Source organism: Sphaeramia orbicularis, chromosome 14 (genome assembly GCF_902148855.1).
Source record: "Sphaeramia orbicularis chromosome 14, fSphaOr1.1, whole genome shotgun sequence".
Lineage (NCBI taxonomy): Eukaryota > Metazoa > Chordata > Actinopteri > Kurtiformes > Apogonidae > Sphaeramia > Sphaeramia orbicularis.
This window is the reverse complement of record NC_043970.1, coordinates 34,389,216-34,407,187: the sequence shown is the minus strand read 5'-3', so window position 1 is coordinate 34,407,187 and position 17,972 is coordinate 34,389,216. Positions and strand designations below refer to the sequence as shown.

The following is a 17,972-nucleotide window of genomic DNA, read 5'->3' as shown; positions in this document are numbered from 1 at the left end:
ATATTGATTCTGTGCAGTTTTTGCTGTATTTAGACTTTCTTTTCAGCCCCAGCATGAACATTTGTAAGTTTTAGTGATTTGTGTGAATGTGTGATGCATTTGGATCCTCAGCTGTAGAGCACAAGACTGAGGGGGAGTTATTTCTCCTTCTGAACCTGCTTGAAGCTGCCCAGCTAATTTTAACCTGCCTGTTCAACAAGCTCAGGGACTCAAGGAGAGGAAAGAACCCTTCTGCATTGGCACATTGGTAAGACCTTTATTTGTGTTGGCCTTAATCTAATGGCTTCTAATCATTTATCTCATTTTATGTTCATACTTGGGTAATGAAAAGGAACAGGTGATTTGGTGCCCTCAGGTCCATCGATTTGAACCTGTCACAGAGCTTAAACAGAACTAAGGAAACACTACTGTTACAATTTACTATGAATATCAGTTCTTTATGGGCATCTTAAGAGTTATCTGTTCAGATTTTTACCTTTTAAACTATAATTTTTTGTGTATATGTATGTATGTATGTATGTATGTATGTATGCATGTATGTATGCATGTATGTTTGTAAGTACAATAATTTCCCTACTTTAGTACAGTCATATCTTGATTGATCTGGTAAAACTATACATGTTACCACCAATGATCCTTTACCTATATGGATAAAGGTCAAAATCTGCCTCTATTTTCTTTTCTTATAGGATAAAAAAAGATTCCCTACAGAAAGTTTTACAGATATGGTGAGTAAGAAAAAGAAAGTCTTTAAGTATGATCTTCAACCTGTTCTTTTTCTCAGTTTTGAAACACAGTGTCTCTCTTTCACTGTCTTGATCAATCAGAGCCACCGTTCTCGAGCCTCCAGACGTGGACATCATGTCCACTGTGATTCATGTTACAACCGGCGCTGCAGGGCTCGGGTGGAGGTCTCTGTGTCCTGCGCGATCACCTCCTGCCGCCTGCTCTGTGGAGCTGTGTTCCACCTGTGCAAAGAGGAGGATCACCTGCTGCTCTGCCCTAACGTCAGGGTGCCCTGCCTCAACGCTGAGTACGGATGCCCGCTCCAGATGACCCGCTCATCCAGGGGTCATCACCTCCAGGTGTGTCCGGCCAGTGTGGTGTGCTGCTCCATGGACTGGCTTCGCTGGCCGACTGATGAAACAAACCCTCACTCCTTCATAGCTTTGCAGGAGAATGTGTTGAAGGAGAATGAGGAGCAGGAGGAGGCCCTGGACATTGGTATGGCCCTGGTCGATCAGTCAGACCTCTATGCACGACTGAAAATGAAGCCTCTGTATCCAGAGCTGATGGAGGCTGAAGAGGAAGAGGAGCAAGAATCAGATGAGGAGAAGGAGGAGAAGGAGGAGGAGAAGGAGGAGGAGGCAGTGGGAGTGTTAGTAAATGGTGTCACAGACAAAGAGAAAGGTGAATCTCAGTTGCGTCTCTATAAGTCTGGGATTAATTCTGGGCTGGGATCACTGTACTACAATTTCAATTTATTTGTTTATTTGAAATTTTCTGCCTCAAAGATGAAATATGTTAAATCTTTGTAGACATGAAATGGCAAACAAATGAATAAACTGTTGATTAGCTGATATTTTCAGTGTATATGATAGTGTTATTACACATATATACTGATTTATGTACAGTTATACAATAGATTTCTTATCCTTCCACTAGAAAGAACCTGAAAAGTGGATTTAATGTCCAGACAACTTTTTGAAGTAGATCTTAGGTCTAGAGATAAACATTCCTTTTGAGTAAAACCCATTCACACATTAATTCTCAGAATTTCATATTTTGACCCAATACTATATCTTGTAAACTACAGCCAACCAACATTTTTGACTTCATTTTTCTTTATTAGTGACTCAAACTTGGTAAAGTTTTATGTCTTATTCTAGAGGCATTTTACTTCGACCTGTGACATTACAGAGTTATTCACCAAGCAACTGTGTTTCCATACATACATTCCACAAAAGTGATATGATGCAGTGATTCTATGACACTTTACACATTACAAGACAATTATCAGTGTTGCATTGGGAAGTCCATTTCACATAATTTGACAAATCAGATGTGCAAAAAAGTGTTTCTTTAACACGTACACTGAAGCTTATGTCTGTGTTTTGCATCATTCGAGTAGTAATGATTCTGGAAGTGAAATCATTAGGGACCCAGCATGTTTTAATGAATATTTAAATATTTGGCACCAGTATAAATTTATCATAGACTGTATGTCTGAAACGATATATTACCATATGGATATTTTGTCCTAGCCTTGGTTAATAATAATGAGCAGGGATCAGGAGTTGTGAGTTCTTTGACTGCAAAACAGTTGAAGTTTTAAAAACTGAATCCGTTGTGGTTTCTGAACACTGATGGATGTTGTCAGTGTATACTTGGAATAACATCCATAGTTTCTCCATTTTTTCCCATTTCCTTTGATTGTCTTAACTGAAATACTGGTCTTTCAATATTGTTTTTCCTTTTGTGTTGCTTTTGATAGATTTGCCCACATCTGCAGGAACATGTGACACAACTGGTTTTCAAGACATTGCACTAAACAGATTGAAGCAAGGCATCAACCTAGAGAAGTACAACATATGTGAGATGATGTTCGGGATGGAGAGAGGTGCCTGTGCTGTCGCTGAGACAACCCAGAATGACCCAAAAGAAAATGAAAAACAGAGGGAGAAGGAGAAGGCCAAGACCGGAAAAGATTCAAAAGTGTCCAAAAAAGACCACAAAGCTGCAGAAAAGGGTGCAGCCGCAGCTCCAAGTGGTCCTGAACCAGACACTAGTAAGACCGGACATGCCCCCTGGCAGGAGGGTGTATTGGAGCGAGTGGGGAGGGAGCTCACCCCGCAGGAGTACCACATGTATGTGGTGCATCATGGGCGCATGCTTGTTGCCTTTGGCCAAATCGAAGCTTGTACGCCAAGGGAGAAAGATTTTGTTTATGGGAGTCTGGAGCCCATTCCAGTCCAGACTCTGCGCTCATTCAAGGTGAAGACTGTAGGATTAAAAGGCATGATACTGACTGTGGGATAATTCTGCTTCAACACAAAGACAGAAGCAAAATCCTAATTATCCACTTGGGCCAGTACATGCTTAAATTTTACATGTTTTAATGATTTATCTGTTTATGTATTTAGCATTTAATCAGTAACGTTATTAAATGTCGAGACAATATGAGAAAAGACCAAAGTCACAACATTAAACACAAAATACAAACTCTGACAGAAGGTCAAACACATTATTACTTGTTTTTGTGTTTCATTTCGTTTCACTGATAATATTAGTTTGGCTTATTCTCTACTGACAAAATCAGTTATAATGTGTTAATGTTATGGATAATATGATGATTATTTTGCTGTACTCTCAAATTTCTCGCTGAGAAAAAAAAAACAAAACTTCTTTGACACAAATATGACACATAAAGCCTTCCCTGCAGACATGCAGCACAGGCTTAAACAGCATCACTTTGACCCTTGAACCTGCTGTATCTCTGTTTCAGGTCCCTGACAGCTATCACTACAGACAGCGGGTTCATCTGTACGACACAGCTGCGAGGGCTCAGAGTGAGCCTTGTGGAGTGGACACCTCAGACCTGGGAGCTAGTGAACAGGACTGGTACAGCGACGAAGCTGCAGCCACGTTACTGGGCTATGCAGAGAATGATGTCATGGGTCATAAGGTCAGTCCAGCATAAAATAAGGTCAAACAAATACATATGTACAGAAACCATGATGCTGATGATGACTAAATGAATAATAAAGAAGAGTGTGTCCAAAATGTGGAGAACAATACTTTCTATCACTTAACATTTACCTTTACGTGGCAATAATATGTTAATAGGGGGTAATGGTTATACATAGGTGTTAATGTTGTCAGAGGTGTCAAAAGTAATTACATTCATTACTCAGGTAGAGGAAGAGATGCTAGGGTTTAAAAAGACTTCTGTAGAAGCTGCAGTATCAACTCAAGTTTTTTAGTCAAGTAAAAGTGTAAAAGTACTGGTTTCAAAGCTACTTAAAGTATAAAAGTAAATGTAAGAAAAAACACCATTAGGACAAAAGCTTAGGCGGCACCACAGGGGCCTATCAGGCACTACCCACTTCCATAAAAAAACATTTTTCTACTGGCCATAATGACTATAATGTAATATTGAAATGTTAATGTGAAAAATTGTGGGATGCTCTAGTCTACCTGTTTCAGCCGCATATATGCCCATTGAAAATGAAGACATTTTAGTCCAATGCAAATGTAGTTAAAGAACCATATATGTGTACTACTGAGCATTAAGAACAGGTAATTGTGTGAAAATGTAAGGAGTAGAAGTAAAAAGTCGGCTGAAAAATAATTACTCCAGTAAAGTATAGATAACCAAAATTTCTACATAAGTAAGGTAACAAAGTATTTGTACTTTGTTATTTGACACCTCTGAATTTTGTAATACAATGTATTTATCAGTAATAATTACTCATCATTAATAACCATGTAACATTTCCTGTGAAGGAAATATGCGTTTCAGTGGTATAACATTGAATTTTATTTAGTAATTACTTTAGTAATTACATGGTATTACTGCATCATTACCTATTTAATACCAAACAATTACCCCACTGATACAATGTTATTATGAAACTGAAATGTTAAGTGCTACCAAATGCTGGCATGAAAAATGTACTATGCATAATTTTTCCAATAGTCAAACACTTTTTTACTCAAGTACCATAAAATGCTTAATGCTTTTACTTTGGTCGAAGTATACATGACCACAGCTCAGAGGTTGTTCCATTCAGTATATTTTATTTTACTTTATATTCTATTACATTTCAGTGGCAAATATTGTCCTTTTTATACCACTACATGTATTTGAGAATTTTCAGTACTTTTCAGAGGAAGTATTGAAAATCCACACATCATTAAAGGAGTTGTATATGTAGTATTGATTTTCCAAACTCTCAACAGCAGGTCGAAGTTCTGCACAACAAACCTATGCCCAGCAAAAACTAACACCGAATCAACACTATGTATCTACAGACTGAGCACTCCCTGAATGGTATAAAATCCACTATTAAGACTCGTCTGTAATATGGTATTATCAAGAATTGTTCTTCAAACAGCAACTCATAGCCAGTTATTTTAACAGCGTCTTAGAATCTTCACAGCTAATAGTTTACATTATAGCTCTATTAGCTTAAGTCTGGTTTTAGACAGAAAACAGCCACAGTAAAACCACAAATCCTCTCTGTTTTCTGTATGTTTATTGTTGTCAGTAGCTGCATTAAGGAACTGTTTGGAATCAACCAAACAAGGTCAGAACTGTCACAGTTTAGTCTGAACTATGGATCAACAAACTATGAACTTAGCAAAGATAATAATGTCACATAATAACTTTGTATGTTAATAATCAAACTTACCTGTAAAGAAGTAGTGCTGCAATTTCATCATCAAACTCCAGTCTTGGAATTTCAAGGTATTAGTTTTCCTCTCCATGGTAGCCTGGCAGAGTGACTCAGTACTCCCTCTAGTGGTCACAAAATCAGCTATACAGGTCTGACTATATTTCGTACATGTCTCTACCAATGATGACATGTTAAATGTTTAAGAGTTCTTATTTCCCTCATGAACTCTGAGTTGTATCTGGTTTTCCTGTTTACAAAAATGGATGTTTTTGTTTGTGTGTAATTTGTTCCAACTATCTCCATTTCCAGCTGCTACAATAGTAACATGCTGTGAAAAAACTGATGATTCACTAACAATAGTCTAATAAATACATTCATTCATGATACAGGGGCCCCATGCCAAAGCACATACTTCAGTATTTAACAGTTTGTGTCTAGTTAGTACTTATGTAGTTGAGAGGGATGTTTCATGTTCATGGAATATTTATACACTGTATTGTTATTAAAAGTATAGCTTCTGAATACTTTTTCCTCTATTGGATCTTGCATTCGTCAGTGTTTTGCGATCTTTGTTCTCTCTGCAGATTAGTGAGTCCAAAGCCGCCGATGGACTCTACATCGATGTGGGAACACAAACACACTCGTTCCGCTCTGCACCGTTTAAAGCGAAGACGACGCTGGCAGACGTGACGGTGGACAAACCGCTGAAGCTTCGTCTGCAGCTGCAAGCGGAGAGCGTGAACAGCAGACACTCCAGAGCTGGCTGTGCTTTTTCATTCATCTGTGGTCACACTTTCCACCGCAGGGAGTTCGCCACACATTACAGGTGTCTTGAAATAATACGATATGTTTGATTCTGAATGAGACTGCTGACCTCTGTCCTCTTTCCATGTGTGACTTTAAGTTTGTAAAGCATTGTATTACTTTTAAGCAACTTTACTAGACTTGCAAGGAATTCTGATTTTGATTATGGCTTAATTTACACAGATACCCCGTAAATCTTTTAGCCTTTAAATTGGTTTATTATATTGGTATATTATGCTGCATTTCCACTACGTCGTATCGGCTCAACTCGACTCAACTCGGCCTTTTTGCGTTTCCATTACGAAAAAGGGCCTGGAATCTGGTACCCAGTACTAGTTTTTTGGTATCACCTCCACCGAGGTTCCAGGACTGGGGACCAGATACTAAAACGTGACGTATAAACACTGCAGACCACTGATTGGTCAGAGAGTTGTCTCTGTGACCCGCCATTTTATAAACAACAGATGTGGAAGTTTGCAGTAAATATAGCAGTAGGTTAATACACATGATAACAGCCCGCAAAACTACACTGTGGTTTTTTGAGGAGGTTCAGACATAAAAATTCAGCATGAGTTTGACGAGAGAACACGAAATGAGCGAGTTTATCAGCAACTCTGAGCAGACAACACAGAAGTAACGCATCGCATCGCTATAACGTCCACGTACTGTAAAGTCTCTGGGGGACTCGGGGGGCTGTGGCGCCTTCTCTCACTGGGGTCCGCTCCTTTCCTGGTGGGTGGGGGTCCCAGTTGGCCCTCTCCCACTAGTTGGGATGCGGGGCTGTGTTGCTGGTGCCTGGTCGCCGGGGTCGGCGGCTGCCTCCTGGTGCGGATGGCTCCCTGAGACAGCGCCTCCTAAATTGATCTTTTACTTTTACTTGTACATTTTTGTTCTGGTCTACCCGTGCTCAGTCAGTCTTCTTAAGTATGTGTGAGCTTGTGGGTTTGCATGTATATGTGTGTGTGTGTGTGTGTGTGTGTGTGTGTGTGTGTGTGTGTGTGTGTGTGTGTGTGCGTGTGCATGTGTGTGTGTGCGGGTGAGTGGGTGGGTGTGGGTGGGGGGTGGTACTGATTTTTAAACTGATATGTAAAGCACTTTGTGCTACAGTTTTTAATGTATGAAAAGTGCTATATAAATAAAGATTATTATTATTATTATTATTATTATTATTATTATTATTATTATTATTATTATTATTAAAGTTGGTAGTATCCTGTAATGGAAACGGTCTCCGGGAATAGGACCTGGTACCTGAGTCGAGTCACGCTGGTTCCACGTAGTGCAAACGCGACATTAGTAGGTACATATATTCAGAGTGCAATTTGTCAAAAACCCAGAGGAGGGGATTTTTTTTTTTTTTTTGGTCGGAGTGCAAGGGGGAGGGAGCAGTTATATACGTGGGGGTGCAGACCATAACTAACATAACTAACGCTGGCGTGAAACAAAAGTGAAACTTACTTTCAACATCCAACTCTTGAGTTCTATTCCTCTATTATACAGTGGATCTTACACAAAATTTTCACAACTTCTAACCTGTATCCTCCGGACACACAAATGCTGGGCCCCAAGAATTTGTCATGCCCCCTCTTTATGGCGCCTCAGTGCATGGGGACATTTGCGAATTTGTAGACTGCCGACAGTCCGGTTCAGGTGAACGTTAGTGCCAGTAATGTAGGATATACAGTAGGTGTTAGAAAACTGTCACAACCCGTCTGTTATTTCACTTGGTTGGTTGTCCCCCCCCAAGGATGAATTTCATTGAGTAGAAGTAGGGATGTAAAAACTAGAGGGGGGGTTAATCCCGCCCATCCCCCTCGACATATCACATCCTGCATATATTACAGTAAAAATGCAATATACCAGTATGAAGCCCAGAATCTGTGGGTGAAAGTGAGGGTTGCCAGGCATTAAACTTTGCTCCATGTCTTTTAGGAATGTTCACAGTGAAATCCAGATGTGTCTGAGCGGCTGGTTCGAGCAGAGGTGTCCTTTGTCGTATCTAGGATGCATCTACAGTCAGAGGAGGTTTCAACCTTCGACTCATAAAGCCACTGTCAGCTACAAGTGAGAACAACTCTTCTGCATTTTCTCTTGCCATCATTTTAAAGTCAAAAGATGACAGTATAAAGTGAAAAAGAGTGAAGTTCATTAACATGTTGTACATATTGGGCTTGGGTCTCACACAATATATGTTAGCAGGAATGATTTATTTATTATGAGTTATCTATTGCTGTTGTAGTATGAAAAAATGCATATAATTATATAAAAAATAGAAAAACAATGGGGTAAAAAGAGATTATTGCATAAAATGGATCATCAGTGTTCAAAAAATGTAAGTATTGTAAACAGTCAGAAACAAGATGCTAATCACGTGTTTTCCATTCTATTAATTATCTTTGTTGTAATGTCTTTTAACGTACATAATTTGCAAGCGTTCAATAATAGGGTGTGTCTCAATGAAAACTCACATAAAAGACAATGCAGTAGCAGATGCTTTGAGGTACCATGGGGTCATGAAAGTTGTCCACAATTGCTGTAAATCTGTGGGATGTGGCTCTGGCAGAAATTATGTTTATAGAAGATGGAATGCATTAAAGTAGTATTCACATGTATGATCATATGCATACCTTTTGTGCTGTAAATTCATTCATGCCACTTCTAATGAAATATTGACGACTAATGTTAAATGCAAACATTTGTAAAGGCGATGTGAGTGGTGATCAAATAATATTATGGACTGATGGATTTATCTGACCACAGTATTAATGAAGATTTGAAGTTGGTCCCTGAGCATCTTCAATGGCAACTCTCTTCCACTTATGTGTGCTACACATGAGCTAATGCTAGTTTTCCTATGGGGACAATCTGGGGCCCTGCTACCAATTGTGGACCCCATGGAAGGTAAACATTGTGGGCCCTTCAGAAACTAAATTTTCTGTAAATCTGTCAGTGTGGGGGGTGTAAGGACTGGAGGTATAGGGGTGCATTTCATAAGTGCCATAACAACTGCAACTGGCGTGAAACTGAAAGTGAAACTTAACTTTGGATGTCCGACTCCTGCCTTCTACTGTGGAGCTTACAGGAAATGTTCACAACTTCTAACCTATATCCACTGGGCCCCCTGGAAAAGCTGGGCCACATGAATTTGTCATGACCCCCCCCCCCCCCCCCCCCCCATGGTGTCCCAGGGGATAATAAAACAAGTTAAGCTTTATATAACTAGAAAAGCATTCAGAGAGTGCAGACCTCCGCCAAGGCAGATCAGTGCCCCCCCCCGATCACCACCAAAATGTAATAATTTGTTCCTTGTGCCAGTATCAGTATTTCCGGAAATTTTCATCCAAATCCATCCATAAATTTTTGAGTTATCTTGCATACAGACAGACAAACAGACAAACAAACAAACCAGTGCCGGCAAAAACATAACCTCCTTGGCGGAGGTAATAACCTCAAGTTCAATTTATTGTAATTTAGAATGACATACAGCTACTGTATGTGACTCACTGAGCTTTTTCTCTCTAGCCAGGAGCTGAAGACTTTCAACTTGCGCCCAACACTCGTTCCCTCTCTTGGCGACAACTCCCCCCCATCTGGGAACGCAGGGGACATGTCTACAATCCACAAGCAGAAAGGATGCAGACCGGCATTAGGCGAGGATGCTCTGAGCTCGTTGCCTTATGAGGTGCTCTGTCACATGGCCAGTTTCCTGGACAGTCTGTCTCTATCACAGCTGGCTCTGGTGTCCCGGCTCATGAGGCAGGTGTGCTCCTCTCTGTTAGAGGACAGAGGGATGGTTGTCTTGCGATGGGAGAAGAAGTCACAGTCACGTGGAGGAACCAAGTGGAGGGCCAAACCAGTGAGATATACATGATAATCTATTCAAACATAATAAACTATTCCAATACACACCTCAGCTGAGTCCAAAGATCCAATTATGTTGTGTGTGAGTCATGTGTATCTCATCTTACAGGTGTGGGAGTTCAGTCATCTCTTCTCCACAGTGGATTCATGGCACATGGCAGACATCCCTCCTATATCTGCTCACCTAAAAGTCTGTCCTTACTACGAGAAGTATGTGCACAGCGATCCTTTTCCTCTACCCAGCATGAACGAGAAACAGGGCAGCATCCAGGAGAGACAGAGCCTGGTCAGCCATTTCACAGCAAATAAAAGAAAACAGTGAAGAACACCTATTTACACTGATTGTCAGTTTTCATGTCTGTATTAAAGCGTATATGTGTCTATTAAAGAGTACTACAAATAAAATCCCTTTAAACAATTCATTGTTTTTAATGATTATATTAGTTATTAAAATGTGGAAATATATGTGTATCACCTGTATTATTTTTGGTTCATCTCCTCTTTACATCTTATACCGATCTAAAATGTTTAGTAGCTGTTGAACCATTAATCCTTTCAATGCATTTAATTCAGGTGAAATGCAGTTTTTTTCAGCTTTTCATCGTTATCATATATGACCCATTTGAACGTTCAGATATTCTGCTGTGAACATGGAAACACCGTCATCTTCTGTGACATTGATTCATCAATAAAACCCACATAGTTTGATAAAAAACAGCGGTTATAGACACTTGTTTTTAGTGTTTGGTTACTGATATATTTTGCCAAAAAAAAAAAAAAATCCATCATTTCTTCAGCCTTTTCTTTTGACATAGTAACCTTAAAATGTCCTCTTAGCTGTTGAAAAAAAAAGCATAGTAAACATAGTACAATACCTAATTTTCTCTGAAAAAATGCCAAATGCTGAGAATAACATTATAATAAAGGGTCATAAATCACTTAGAAAAAGTTAAAAGAAGAAAAATTTACAAAATATAAGTAAATATGTTGTTGCAGCTATTTGTCATCAAAATTAAATCATCTCAAAAGTGACTGAACTTAGGACTTTAACATAATTCAAATAACCACTGGATGCACCATGGGTTTGTGGTTTACACAGTCAAATACAAAATGTCCATACCATAGATGGATTTCAAGCTGTTTATTTTAAGGATTCTTGCAGGCAAACAACAACCAAGGCCTTTTGTGCTGTCTCTCCTGCTCATCCTGTCTATTTGTTTGTATGACTGGTTGTCTAGTTGCCTGGTAAAAAAAAACATAGGCCCACCCAGGTGAATGCTGATCTCCCTTAGTGCTGCCTATTTATGCCCAAGTGCCCACGGTCTAAACCAGGGGTGTCAAACATGTGGCCCAGGGGCCAAAACTGGCCCGCCAAAGGGTCCAATCCAGCCCATGGGATGAATTAGTGAAATACAAAAATTACACTGAAGATACTAACAGTCAAGGATGTCAAAAATAATTTTTGGTCAGTTCGATCTAAAGTGGGTCAGAGCAGAAAAATACTATGATAATAATCTATAAATAATGAAAACCACAATTTTTTCCTCTTTGTTTTAGTGTAAAAAAAAAAGTAAAATTCCATAAAAATGTTAACATTTACATACTAGCCTTTTACAAAAATTTGAAAAACCTGAACAAATATGAACAACCTGAAATGTCTTAAGAGAATTAAGAGTAATTGTACCAATATTCTGTCCGTTATTAAATGTTTTGTGTATTTGTAGATCTGCTGTGATCTGTAAGTTGTAATGAACATGTGAAAATGAGAAGCTGTGGCCAAATAATGGCATAAACTGTTAAAACTGCACTTTTTTTCTTAAGAAATTTAATTTTGGTCGTGGTTGTTCATGTTTTTCCACATTTTTTAAAGGGATGTAAAACATTTTGATAATATTATTTTACTTTTTTCACTCTAAAACATAGAGATTAGACATACAGATTTTGGAATTGATATTATTTATGTATTATTATGTTATTATTTTAATGATCCGGCCCACTGTAGGTCATATTGGGCTGTATGTGACCCCTGAACTAACATGAGTTTGACACCCCTGGTCTAAACCAATAAGAAAACACAAAATAAAAAGGTGCTAAATACTTAAGAATGAAAGCAATAACCATGAAAATCAAAAACCCAGATAGCAAATATTTTGGCGGCATTATGGCATACATGTGGCATTTTTGGCTTTCTTTTGGCATTATGAAAACCTTTAGGCTTAACTGTGGTATGATTAAGGTTATCCATTATAGATATGGAGGCACCAGCAATATATGACTGAGTTATGGCATATGTCTGGTGAACCAAAAGACTGGGCAAAGAGCGGGATCAAGTATAGGGATGGTATAACATGTTTATGGCAAGCCAGAAGATTGACTAAAGAGCAGCAACATCTTAATCCATATATGGATGTGTTTTGGTTGTGTTTTGGCATATTTCTGTAAAGCCAAAACACTGCGCAAATAGCGGGAATTTCTATCTAGAAGAAAACCCCACTTTATTTTAAAAGCATGATCAACACAAATTTTGGGTGAATTTTGGCCTCCTTTTGGGCCCTCTTTGGCTCAGTTTTAGCTACTTTTTGGCCGGATTATGGGGATTTGGGGCTTTTCTGGGACGATTATGGCTATATTTTGGAAGTCTGCAATTAGTTTTGGATGAATTTTGGCTTCCTTCTGGTTTAATTTTGGCTTGCCTATTTTGGGCCATTTAGGGCCCATACCTCCGCCCAGAACTTTGCCAAAATGGCATGCCAGTTTTGGCCCAGATTTAAGCCATAATGATTTTGCTATCTGGGAAATATATTCTAAATATTAAACAAACGAAAAGCAAATGAACAATAAACAATTAGCAAAAATACTAAATTAGTAAACAAAAAAAATTAACTTTGAACAAAAAATTAAATAGACAAATAGCTCCTACTAAATAAATAAATAAATAAATAAATACAGTGAAAACGTAATATCTTCTATATGTTAAAACCTGAACAAAAAGCAACAGCTGGTACAGTGTGACCAAAGCTCCGCCTCTTTTTTTTCCTTCTTTGTGGCACTAATCACCCTCCATACCGAGCTGCTCTGTAATGAATACAGCAGCGGCTGCACGTACAACCAGAAGGTTATGAGGAGGTTATTTCCACTCAGACTGCTGCAGGATTCGTACACGCAAGAAAAATCTAAAGCCTCCCCCGGGCTGCCACACACGGAGAACAGCAGACAGACACCGACGCGCCATTTGGCTCACTGGCCGATTTGCACCGGTCTTTTGTTTTCTGCATCTGTGCTGCATCAAGGACAGACACGTCGGAGCGATAAGAGAATCCATGAGAAACGCTTCGAGCAGGAAACCGCTTCAGTATCACGGTAGGCCACTGGCAGGTACACTGTGAGCACTGGTGGCAAACCGTGCACAAATGTACAAGCTGCAAGTCAATGAATGAGTGGAAGAGAACGTGCATTTCGCCTTTAAGAGCCCAGTTTTACAGCCTGATGAGGAGAAAAGCTTTTGCATTTTGCAGAACATGCCACTACTGCAATTCTAGGTTGTTGCCTTATATCATCAGGAGAATTTGATTTTATTATATTTACCTAACATTTAAGATCATGCACATTCACAGCTGCATCATCACACACTAGTCTGCTGCCATTTTTTAAGTGTATGAAAACCCAAATGTAAACAGCTGCCGTGGGGAAGCCTGTCCTACTACAGTATATGTATCTGTATGTGAGCATCTGTGTGTGCAGGTTGTGTGAGGATTGAGCCATGGATGCTGGGAGGCTGGAGCAGCAGGTGGCCAGTGTGGAGAGAGGCATCACCTTTCTGAAGCAGGAGCACCTGGCCATGCTGACCGGTCTGCAGATGGAGATCACACACCTGAAACGACGCTGCCACGGTCTGTGTCCCCATGAGTATCCTAATGATGTTACTGCCTGTCTGCCTGCTTTACTGTTAATCTGTCTGATACACCTTTGGCTCTCACATCTGCAGAACTGAGCTGTGAGCTGGACTCCAGGTTTCCTGACAGAAGCACTGCAGGTAAGACGTTATAAATAACACCCTGCACAGAAGAGGAACAGTAATGTTAATGTGGACATTTCGAAGAACAAAAACTGAAGATTCACAATTACACATTATTTTAATTAACACACAGTGTATACAGCTCTAGAAAAAATGGAAAAAGACCACTGGTTTGTGTTTGAGTTAAAGGAACAAATTAGTTTGTTCTGTCAGTTAAATATGCTGTGTTTTATTTGCAGAAAATCACAGCTAGTCAAAATTCCAAAATATGCTGTGTACGGTGTTTTCAGACTTGTGATAATTCAAAAAGACACGTTCAAGGCATGTTGCTTTTCATTTTTATAGCATCTTGCCATATACTGTGTACCTTCCACTATTTTCTTACTTTTTCTGCAGATATTGGTTAACATTTAGATACAAATTATGTTTTGTTTTGTTTTTTTTTGCTTGGTCTCCGATGTTTTATAAATGATCCATGGCACACAGCCATTGTTTACAGTTAATTGGTCTTGGCTTGGAAAAAATTAGCAAAATTATGTATTATTCTTAATGGGACAAAAACGGTTATATTATTATTTTTTGTTTATTTCCATTTTTATTATTTTTTATCTATCTTTACTCTTATTGAAAGTGTAAAGACCTACAGGCCTTGTTCACAGTTCACAGGGGTGTTCCTATACTTTTGTTTTGTTTGTTTCTTCGGGTCTAAACTCCTCACACAGTGTTGCTTCATGTGTTTTCCAGAGGAGGAAGCGGAGCTGGCTGCACGGTGTGAGGCTGCAGAGCTTCTCATCGAGGACCAGCACTGCATGATGCTTGCTGCACGTGGCGAGCTGCGAGCTGGCCGGGCACGAGCTTCAGCACTTGGACGGAGCCTCAGGGAAGAAGAGCGGCATTTCTTAGAAGAGTTGAAACGACGCAGCCACAAGATCACGCTGCTGAGTCGTGAACTGCAGCGGCAAAATATGACCACAACAACCCTGTACCACGAGCTCCACACCGCACGATTAAAACTGTTCCAACAACGGCAGAGCACAGAGAACCCAGCCGAGAGGAAAGAGGAAGCCAAAGTGAGGGAGGAGGAAGGAGGAGAGGAAGATGAAGATGAGGATGACGATGATGAGGATTACGAGGGGGAGGGATCAGACTGGCTTCTGTCTCCGCCTCCCCCAGCGTCCCCCACCCAATCAGAGTTGAGACACAGGAGGCGTGTGAGTGTGAGGGAGGAGCGGGTGAGAGCGTGCGTCCCACAGGAGAGAGTGACATCACCACAAAGGCCACACCCCATGCCTGACCCCGCCCTTTTTTTGGTCCCACTCAGATACCGGCTCCTTCGCTGGAACCGTCCAATCAGAACGCAGGAAGGGGAGCAGCTAGAGGATGAATGGGAGGACATAGAGGACAGCAGCGTACACAGGAGGGTGGACATGGGGGCAGGAGAAGGAGAAACCGCCCTGTGATGAAGATGATGAAAATGGGGAGGTGAAGTCGTCTTCCAACAACAACCAGTGTCATGTGACACTTGATGCAGCTTCTGTATCTAATCCAGAACCCAGATGAAATGAGAGGGATGTAATGTTGTGGCTGTTTGTAGACTCGAGAGAGTAAGTTAGGTATTTCTAGTTAGTTTTACAAAGATGCGTGATTAAAACTTCCACATAGATTAATTGAATTTGTCACATTGATTGTACAACACATACTCTTGAAATGCAAAGTTATGGGTGGGTGAATAAACATACTATTTGATATGGATGCCTCTTGTTTTTAACACTGTTGGTCACAGCTCTGCCTGTGTGGCAGCCTGCTTTTTCACTGCACTAGCTGTATTCCAGGTTCAGAAAGTCACTGTAGAGGGCTTAGTGACATTTTGTATGATTTGCACTTTATTAAACCCATGCAATGTGCCTAGGAATGGCAACAATGTGTTCTGTGTTGTTTATTTTGTTTATTTGAGTTCGGTCAATGTTAAAGGTTCAGTGTGTACAAGTGAAGTAGTACATTATAATATATACATAATATACATGAATCATTGGTTTATAATCTCCTGAAATTAAGAGCCATTTTATTTCTTTATAATCCCCTATTTATATCCACAGAGGGAGTAGATTATTTCCAAAGCCATGTTTCTTGAGAATGGACTTCCTCTTCTTATTTTTCATTTGACAGTGGGTGTTGTTGCACACTGTATTTGGGTGTATACAAAGGTTAATACTCCCAAACTAGCAGACACTGGCTGTAACATGGGCTGTTCATATGGTTTATGGCCACTGTAGAGAACAGTGAAGCAGGTTTTTCTGTGGTTGCAATCTACAACTTCACCACTAGTTGCCAGTAAATGGCATTCATTGCACCTTTAACTGCTTTTGTGATCATTATACAAATGTGGGACATGGATGTTATTTTACAGTCATATTTCTTCAGAAAACAGTGGCAAATACGTAACAGTTTTGCAAAGCCCCATGTGGTTACATCTGATGTGCAGTAGAAAGTGGCTTTCACTTATATAAAACAGAAACTGCAAAAGATGTGCCGAGATTTTTGGTTTTGCAATATGACTGGCTTCTAAGAGATTAGTCAAAAAGGTTGCAGATTAATTTTATGGAAACTAGATATTCAGTCACAGCCCAAACACCCAACATTTACATCTCCATGGTCAAATCCTAGCATTGGGGGGCAGTGCAACCACATCCTGTCTAGCATTTGATTGATGGCAATGGCATAAAAACAACAAAAACACAACTGACATTAATTAATTGAATTTACTGAAGGTTGATGCAGTCAATGACCAGTGGATTTTTTAGGTGACACAAAGGGATGTACTCCACCTGCTTTAGCACAAGGTTTAACTCTTCAACCCAGATACCTGGATGGTCCTGTACATAGATTTCTATTATCCACTGCAAAGTCACACTGTATTATCACTAAGATAAGCAGTGGGTTGGTTATAGCAGCAATGATGAATTTTTGAGATCCTCAAATAAATAAATAAATAAATAACAGGATGCAAGACTAAAGCAAAGAGGAGGCAGAGGTTTCAGAGCAGTCAAGGAAAATAAGTCATGGGCCTTTGGTAGTCTGGATCTATTTTACAGATTTATTTAGCATTGCAGCTTCACCCTGAATGATGCAGATATGCAGAGGTAAATGTAGATTAGAGGATTAAATGAGCTTTTTATTTATATGTAGACTATCATCTAGCCTCCAAACATGAACATGTAAGAAGAAAACAGGTGAAAAGTTGAAAACATAGATGAAATAAGAAGTTGAAGAAAATTGGAAATTAAAATTTTTGTCATTTGCTGCTGAATCATTTAATAACTGGAAGTTATTGTGCAACTTTCACTTTTAATAATGTTAATGATATTAATATTTGCAGAATGTATACACATAAATACTCTATTCATTTATCCATCCTGTTAGTGATAAATAGCGATAAAGCAAGTGAGGAAAGGACAGAGTAATAACTTACATCAATGGAAAACATTTGTAGATATGCTGAGATCAGGGTTTAAGAGGTCACAAATCAGTATTCCCTGTACAAGTACCAGCTACTGCTAAAGCTTTTTTATTCATCTTTATTGCTCATTTAACACACATTGTGTTGATTGTTTGTATCAGTCACCTTATATTTCTTCTTTTAGTCATTGTATCACACCTTTCATACAGGTTGATGCAGCTGAAAGATGATAGATAACCAATAAGAATTTAGAACGTGGAATAAAACCTAGGTTAAAAACAGTAAAGCAAGTGGTGCCAGGTACAACAAACCCTGCCCCTCACACATATTGTATCTTATTTTGGCATCGATTCAGCTGATGTCATCATGTATATGCATGTGCTGATGTCAACATATCAATTGCCTCTATGTTAGTGCCAAGTTTGAAGTAAATTGA

General features: G+C 39.5%; 2 protein-coding genes across 2 annotated transcripts; both read left to right on the top strand.

Moving 5' to 3' along the window:
* The first annotated feature begins 212 nt into the window (after window positions 1-212).
* LOC115432602 (F-box only protein 40-like) lies at window positions 213-10,386 on the top strand. Its single transcript, XM_030153508.1, has 9 exons — window positions 213-247; window positions 690-728; window positions 828-1,425; window positions 2,495-2,994; window positions 3,506-3,685; window positions 5,984-6,225; window positions 8,136-8,267; window positions 9,726-10,059; window positions 10,174-10,386. The coding sequence occupies exons 2-9, from the start codon at window positions 726-728 to the stop codon at window positions 10,384-10,386; spliced, it is 2,202 nt and encodes a 733-aa protein (XP_030009368.1). The 5' UTR covers window positions 213-247; window positions 690-725.
* Window positions 10,387-13,144: 2,758 nt separating this feature from the next.
* LOC115432452 (coiled-coil domain-containing protein 92-like) lies at window positions 13,145-16,002 on the top strand. Its single transcript, XM_030153301.1, has 4 exons — window positions 13,145-13,424; window positions 13,806-13,954; window positions 14,050-14,097; window positions 14,824-16,002. Exons 2-4 carry the CDS (start codon window positions 13,825-13,827, stop codon window positions 15,537-15,539), a joined length of 894 nt encoding a protein of 297 aa, XP_030009161.1. The 5' UTR covers window positions 13,145-13,424; window positions 13,806-13,824; the 3' UTR covers window positions 15,540-16,002.
* The last annotated feature ends 1,970 nt before the right edge of the window (window positions 16,003-17,972 follow it).

What these genes read in the sequence shown, in the direction of transcription:
- LOC115432602 (XM_030153508.1), top strand. An exon ending in GAAAGGTGAATCTCAGTTGC is followed by an intron (nt 1,426 to 2,494) that starts GTCTCTATAAGT and finishes TGCTTTTGATAG; the next exon opens with ATTTGCCCACATCTGCAGGA. An exon ending in GAGTTCGCCACACATTACAG is followed by an intron (nt 6,226 to 8,135) that starts GTGTCTTGAAAT and finishes CATGTCTTTTAG; the next exon opens with GAATGTTCACAGTGAAATCC.
- LOC115432452 (XM_030153301.1), top strand. Translation starts at nt 13,825, where the DNA reads ATGGATGCTGGGAGGCTGGAGCAGCAGGTGGCCAGTGTGGAGAGAGGC. An exon ending in CCTGAAACGACGCTGCCACG is followed by an intron (nt 13,955 to 14,049) that starts GTCTGTGTCCCC and finishes TCACATCTGCAG; the next exon opens with AACTGAGCTGTGAGCTGGAC. An exon ending in TCCTGACAGAAGCACTGCAG is followed by an intron (nt 14,098 to 14,823) that starts GTAAGACGTTAT and finishes TGTGTTTTCCAG; the next exon opens with AGGAGGAAGCGGAGCTGGCT.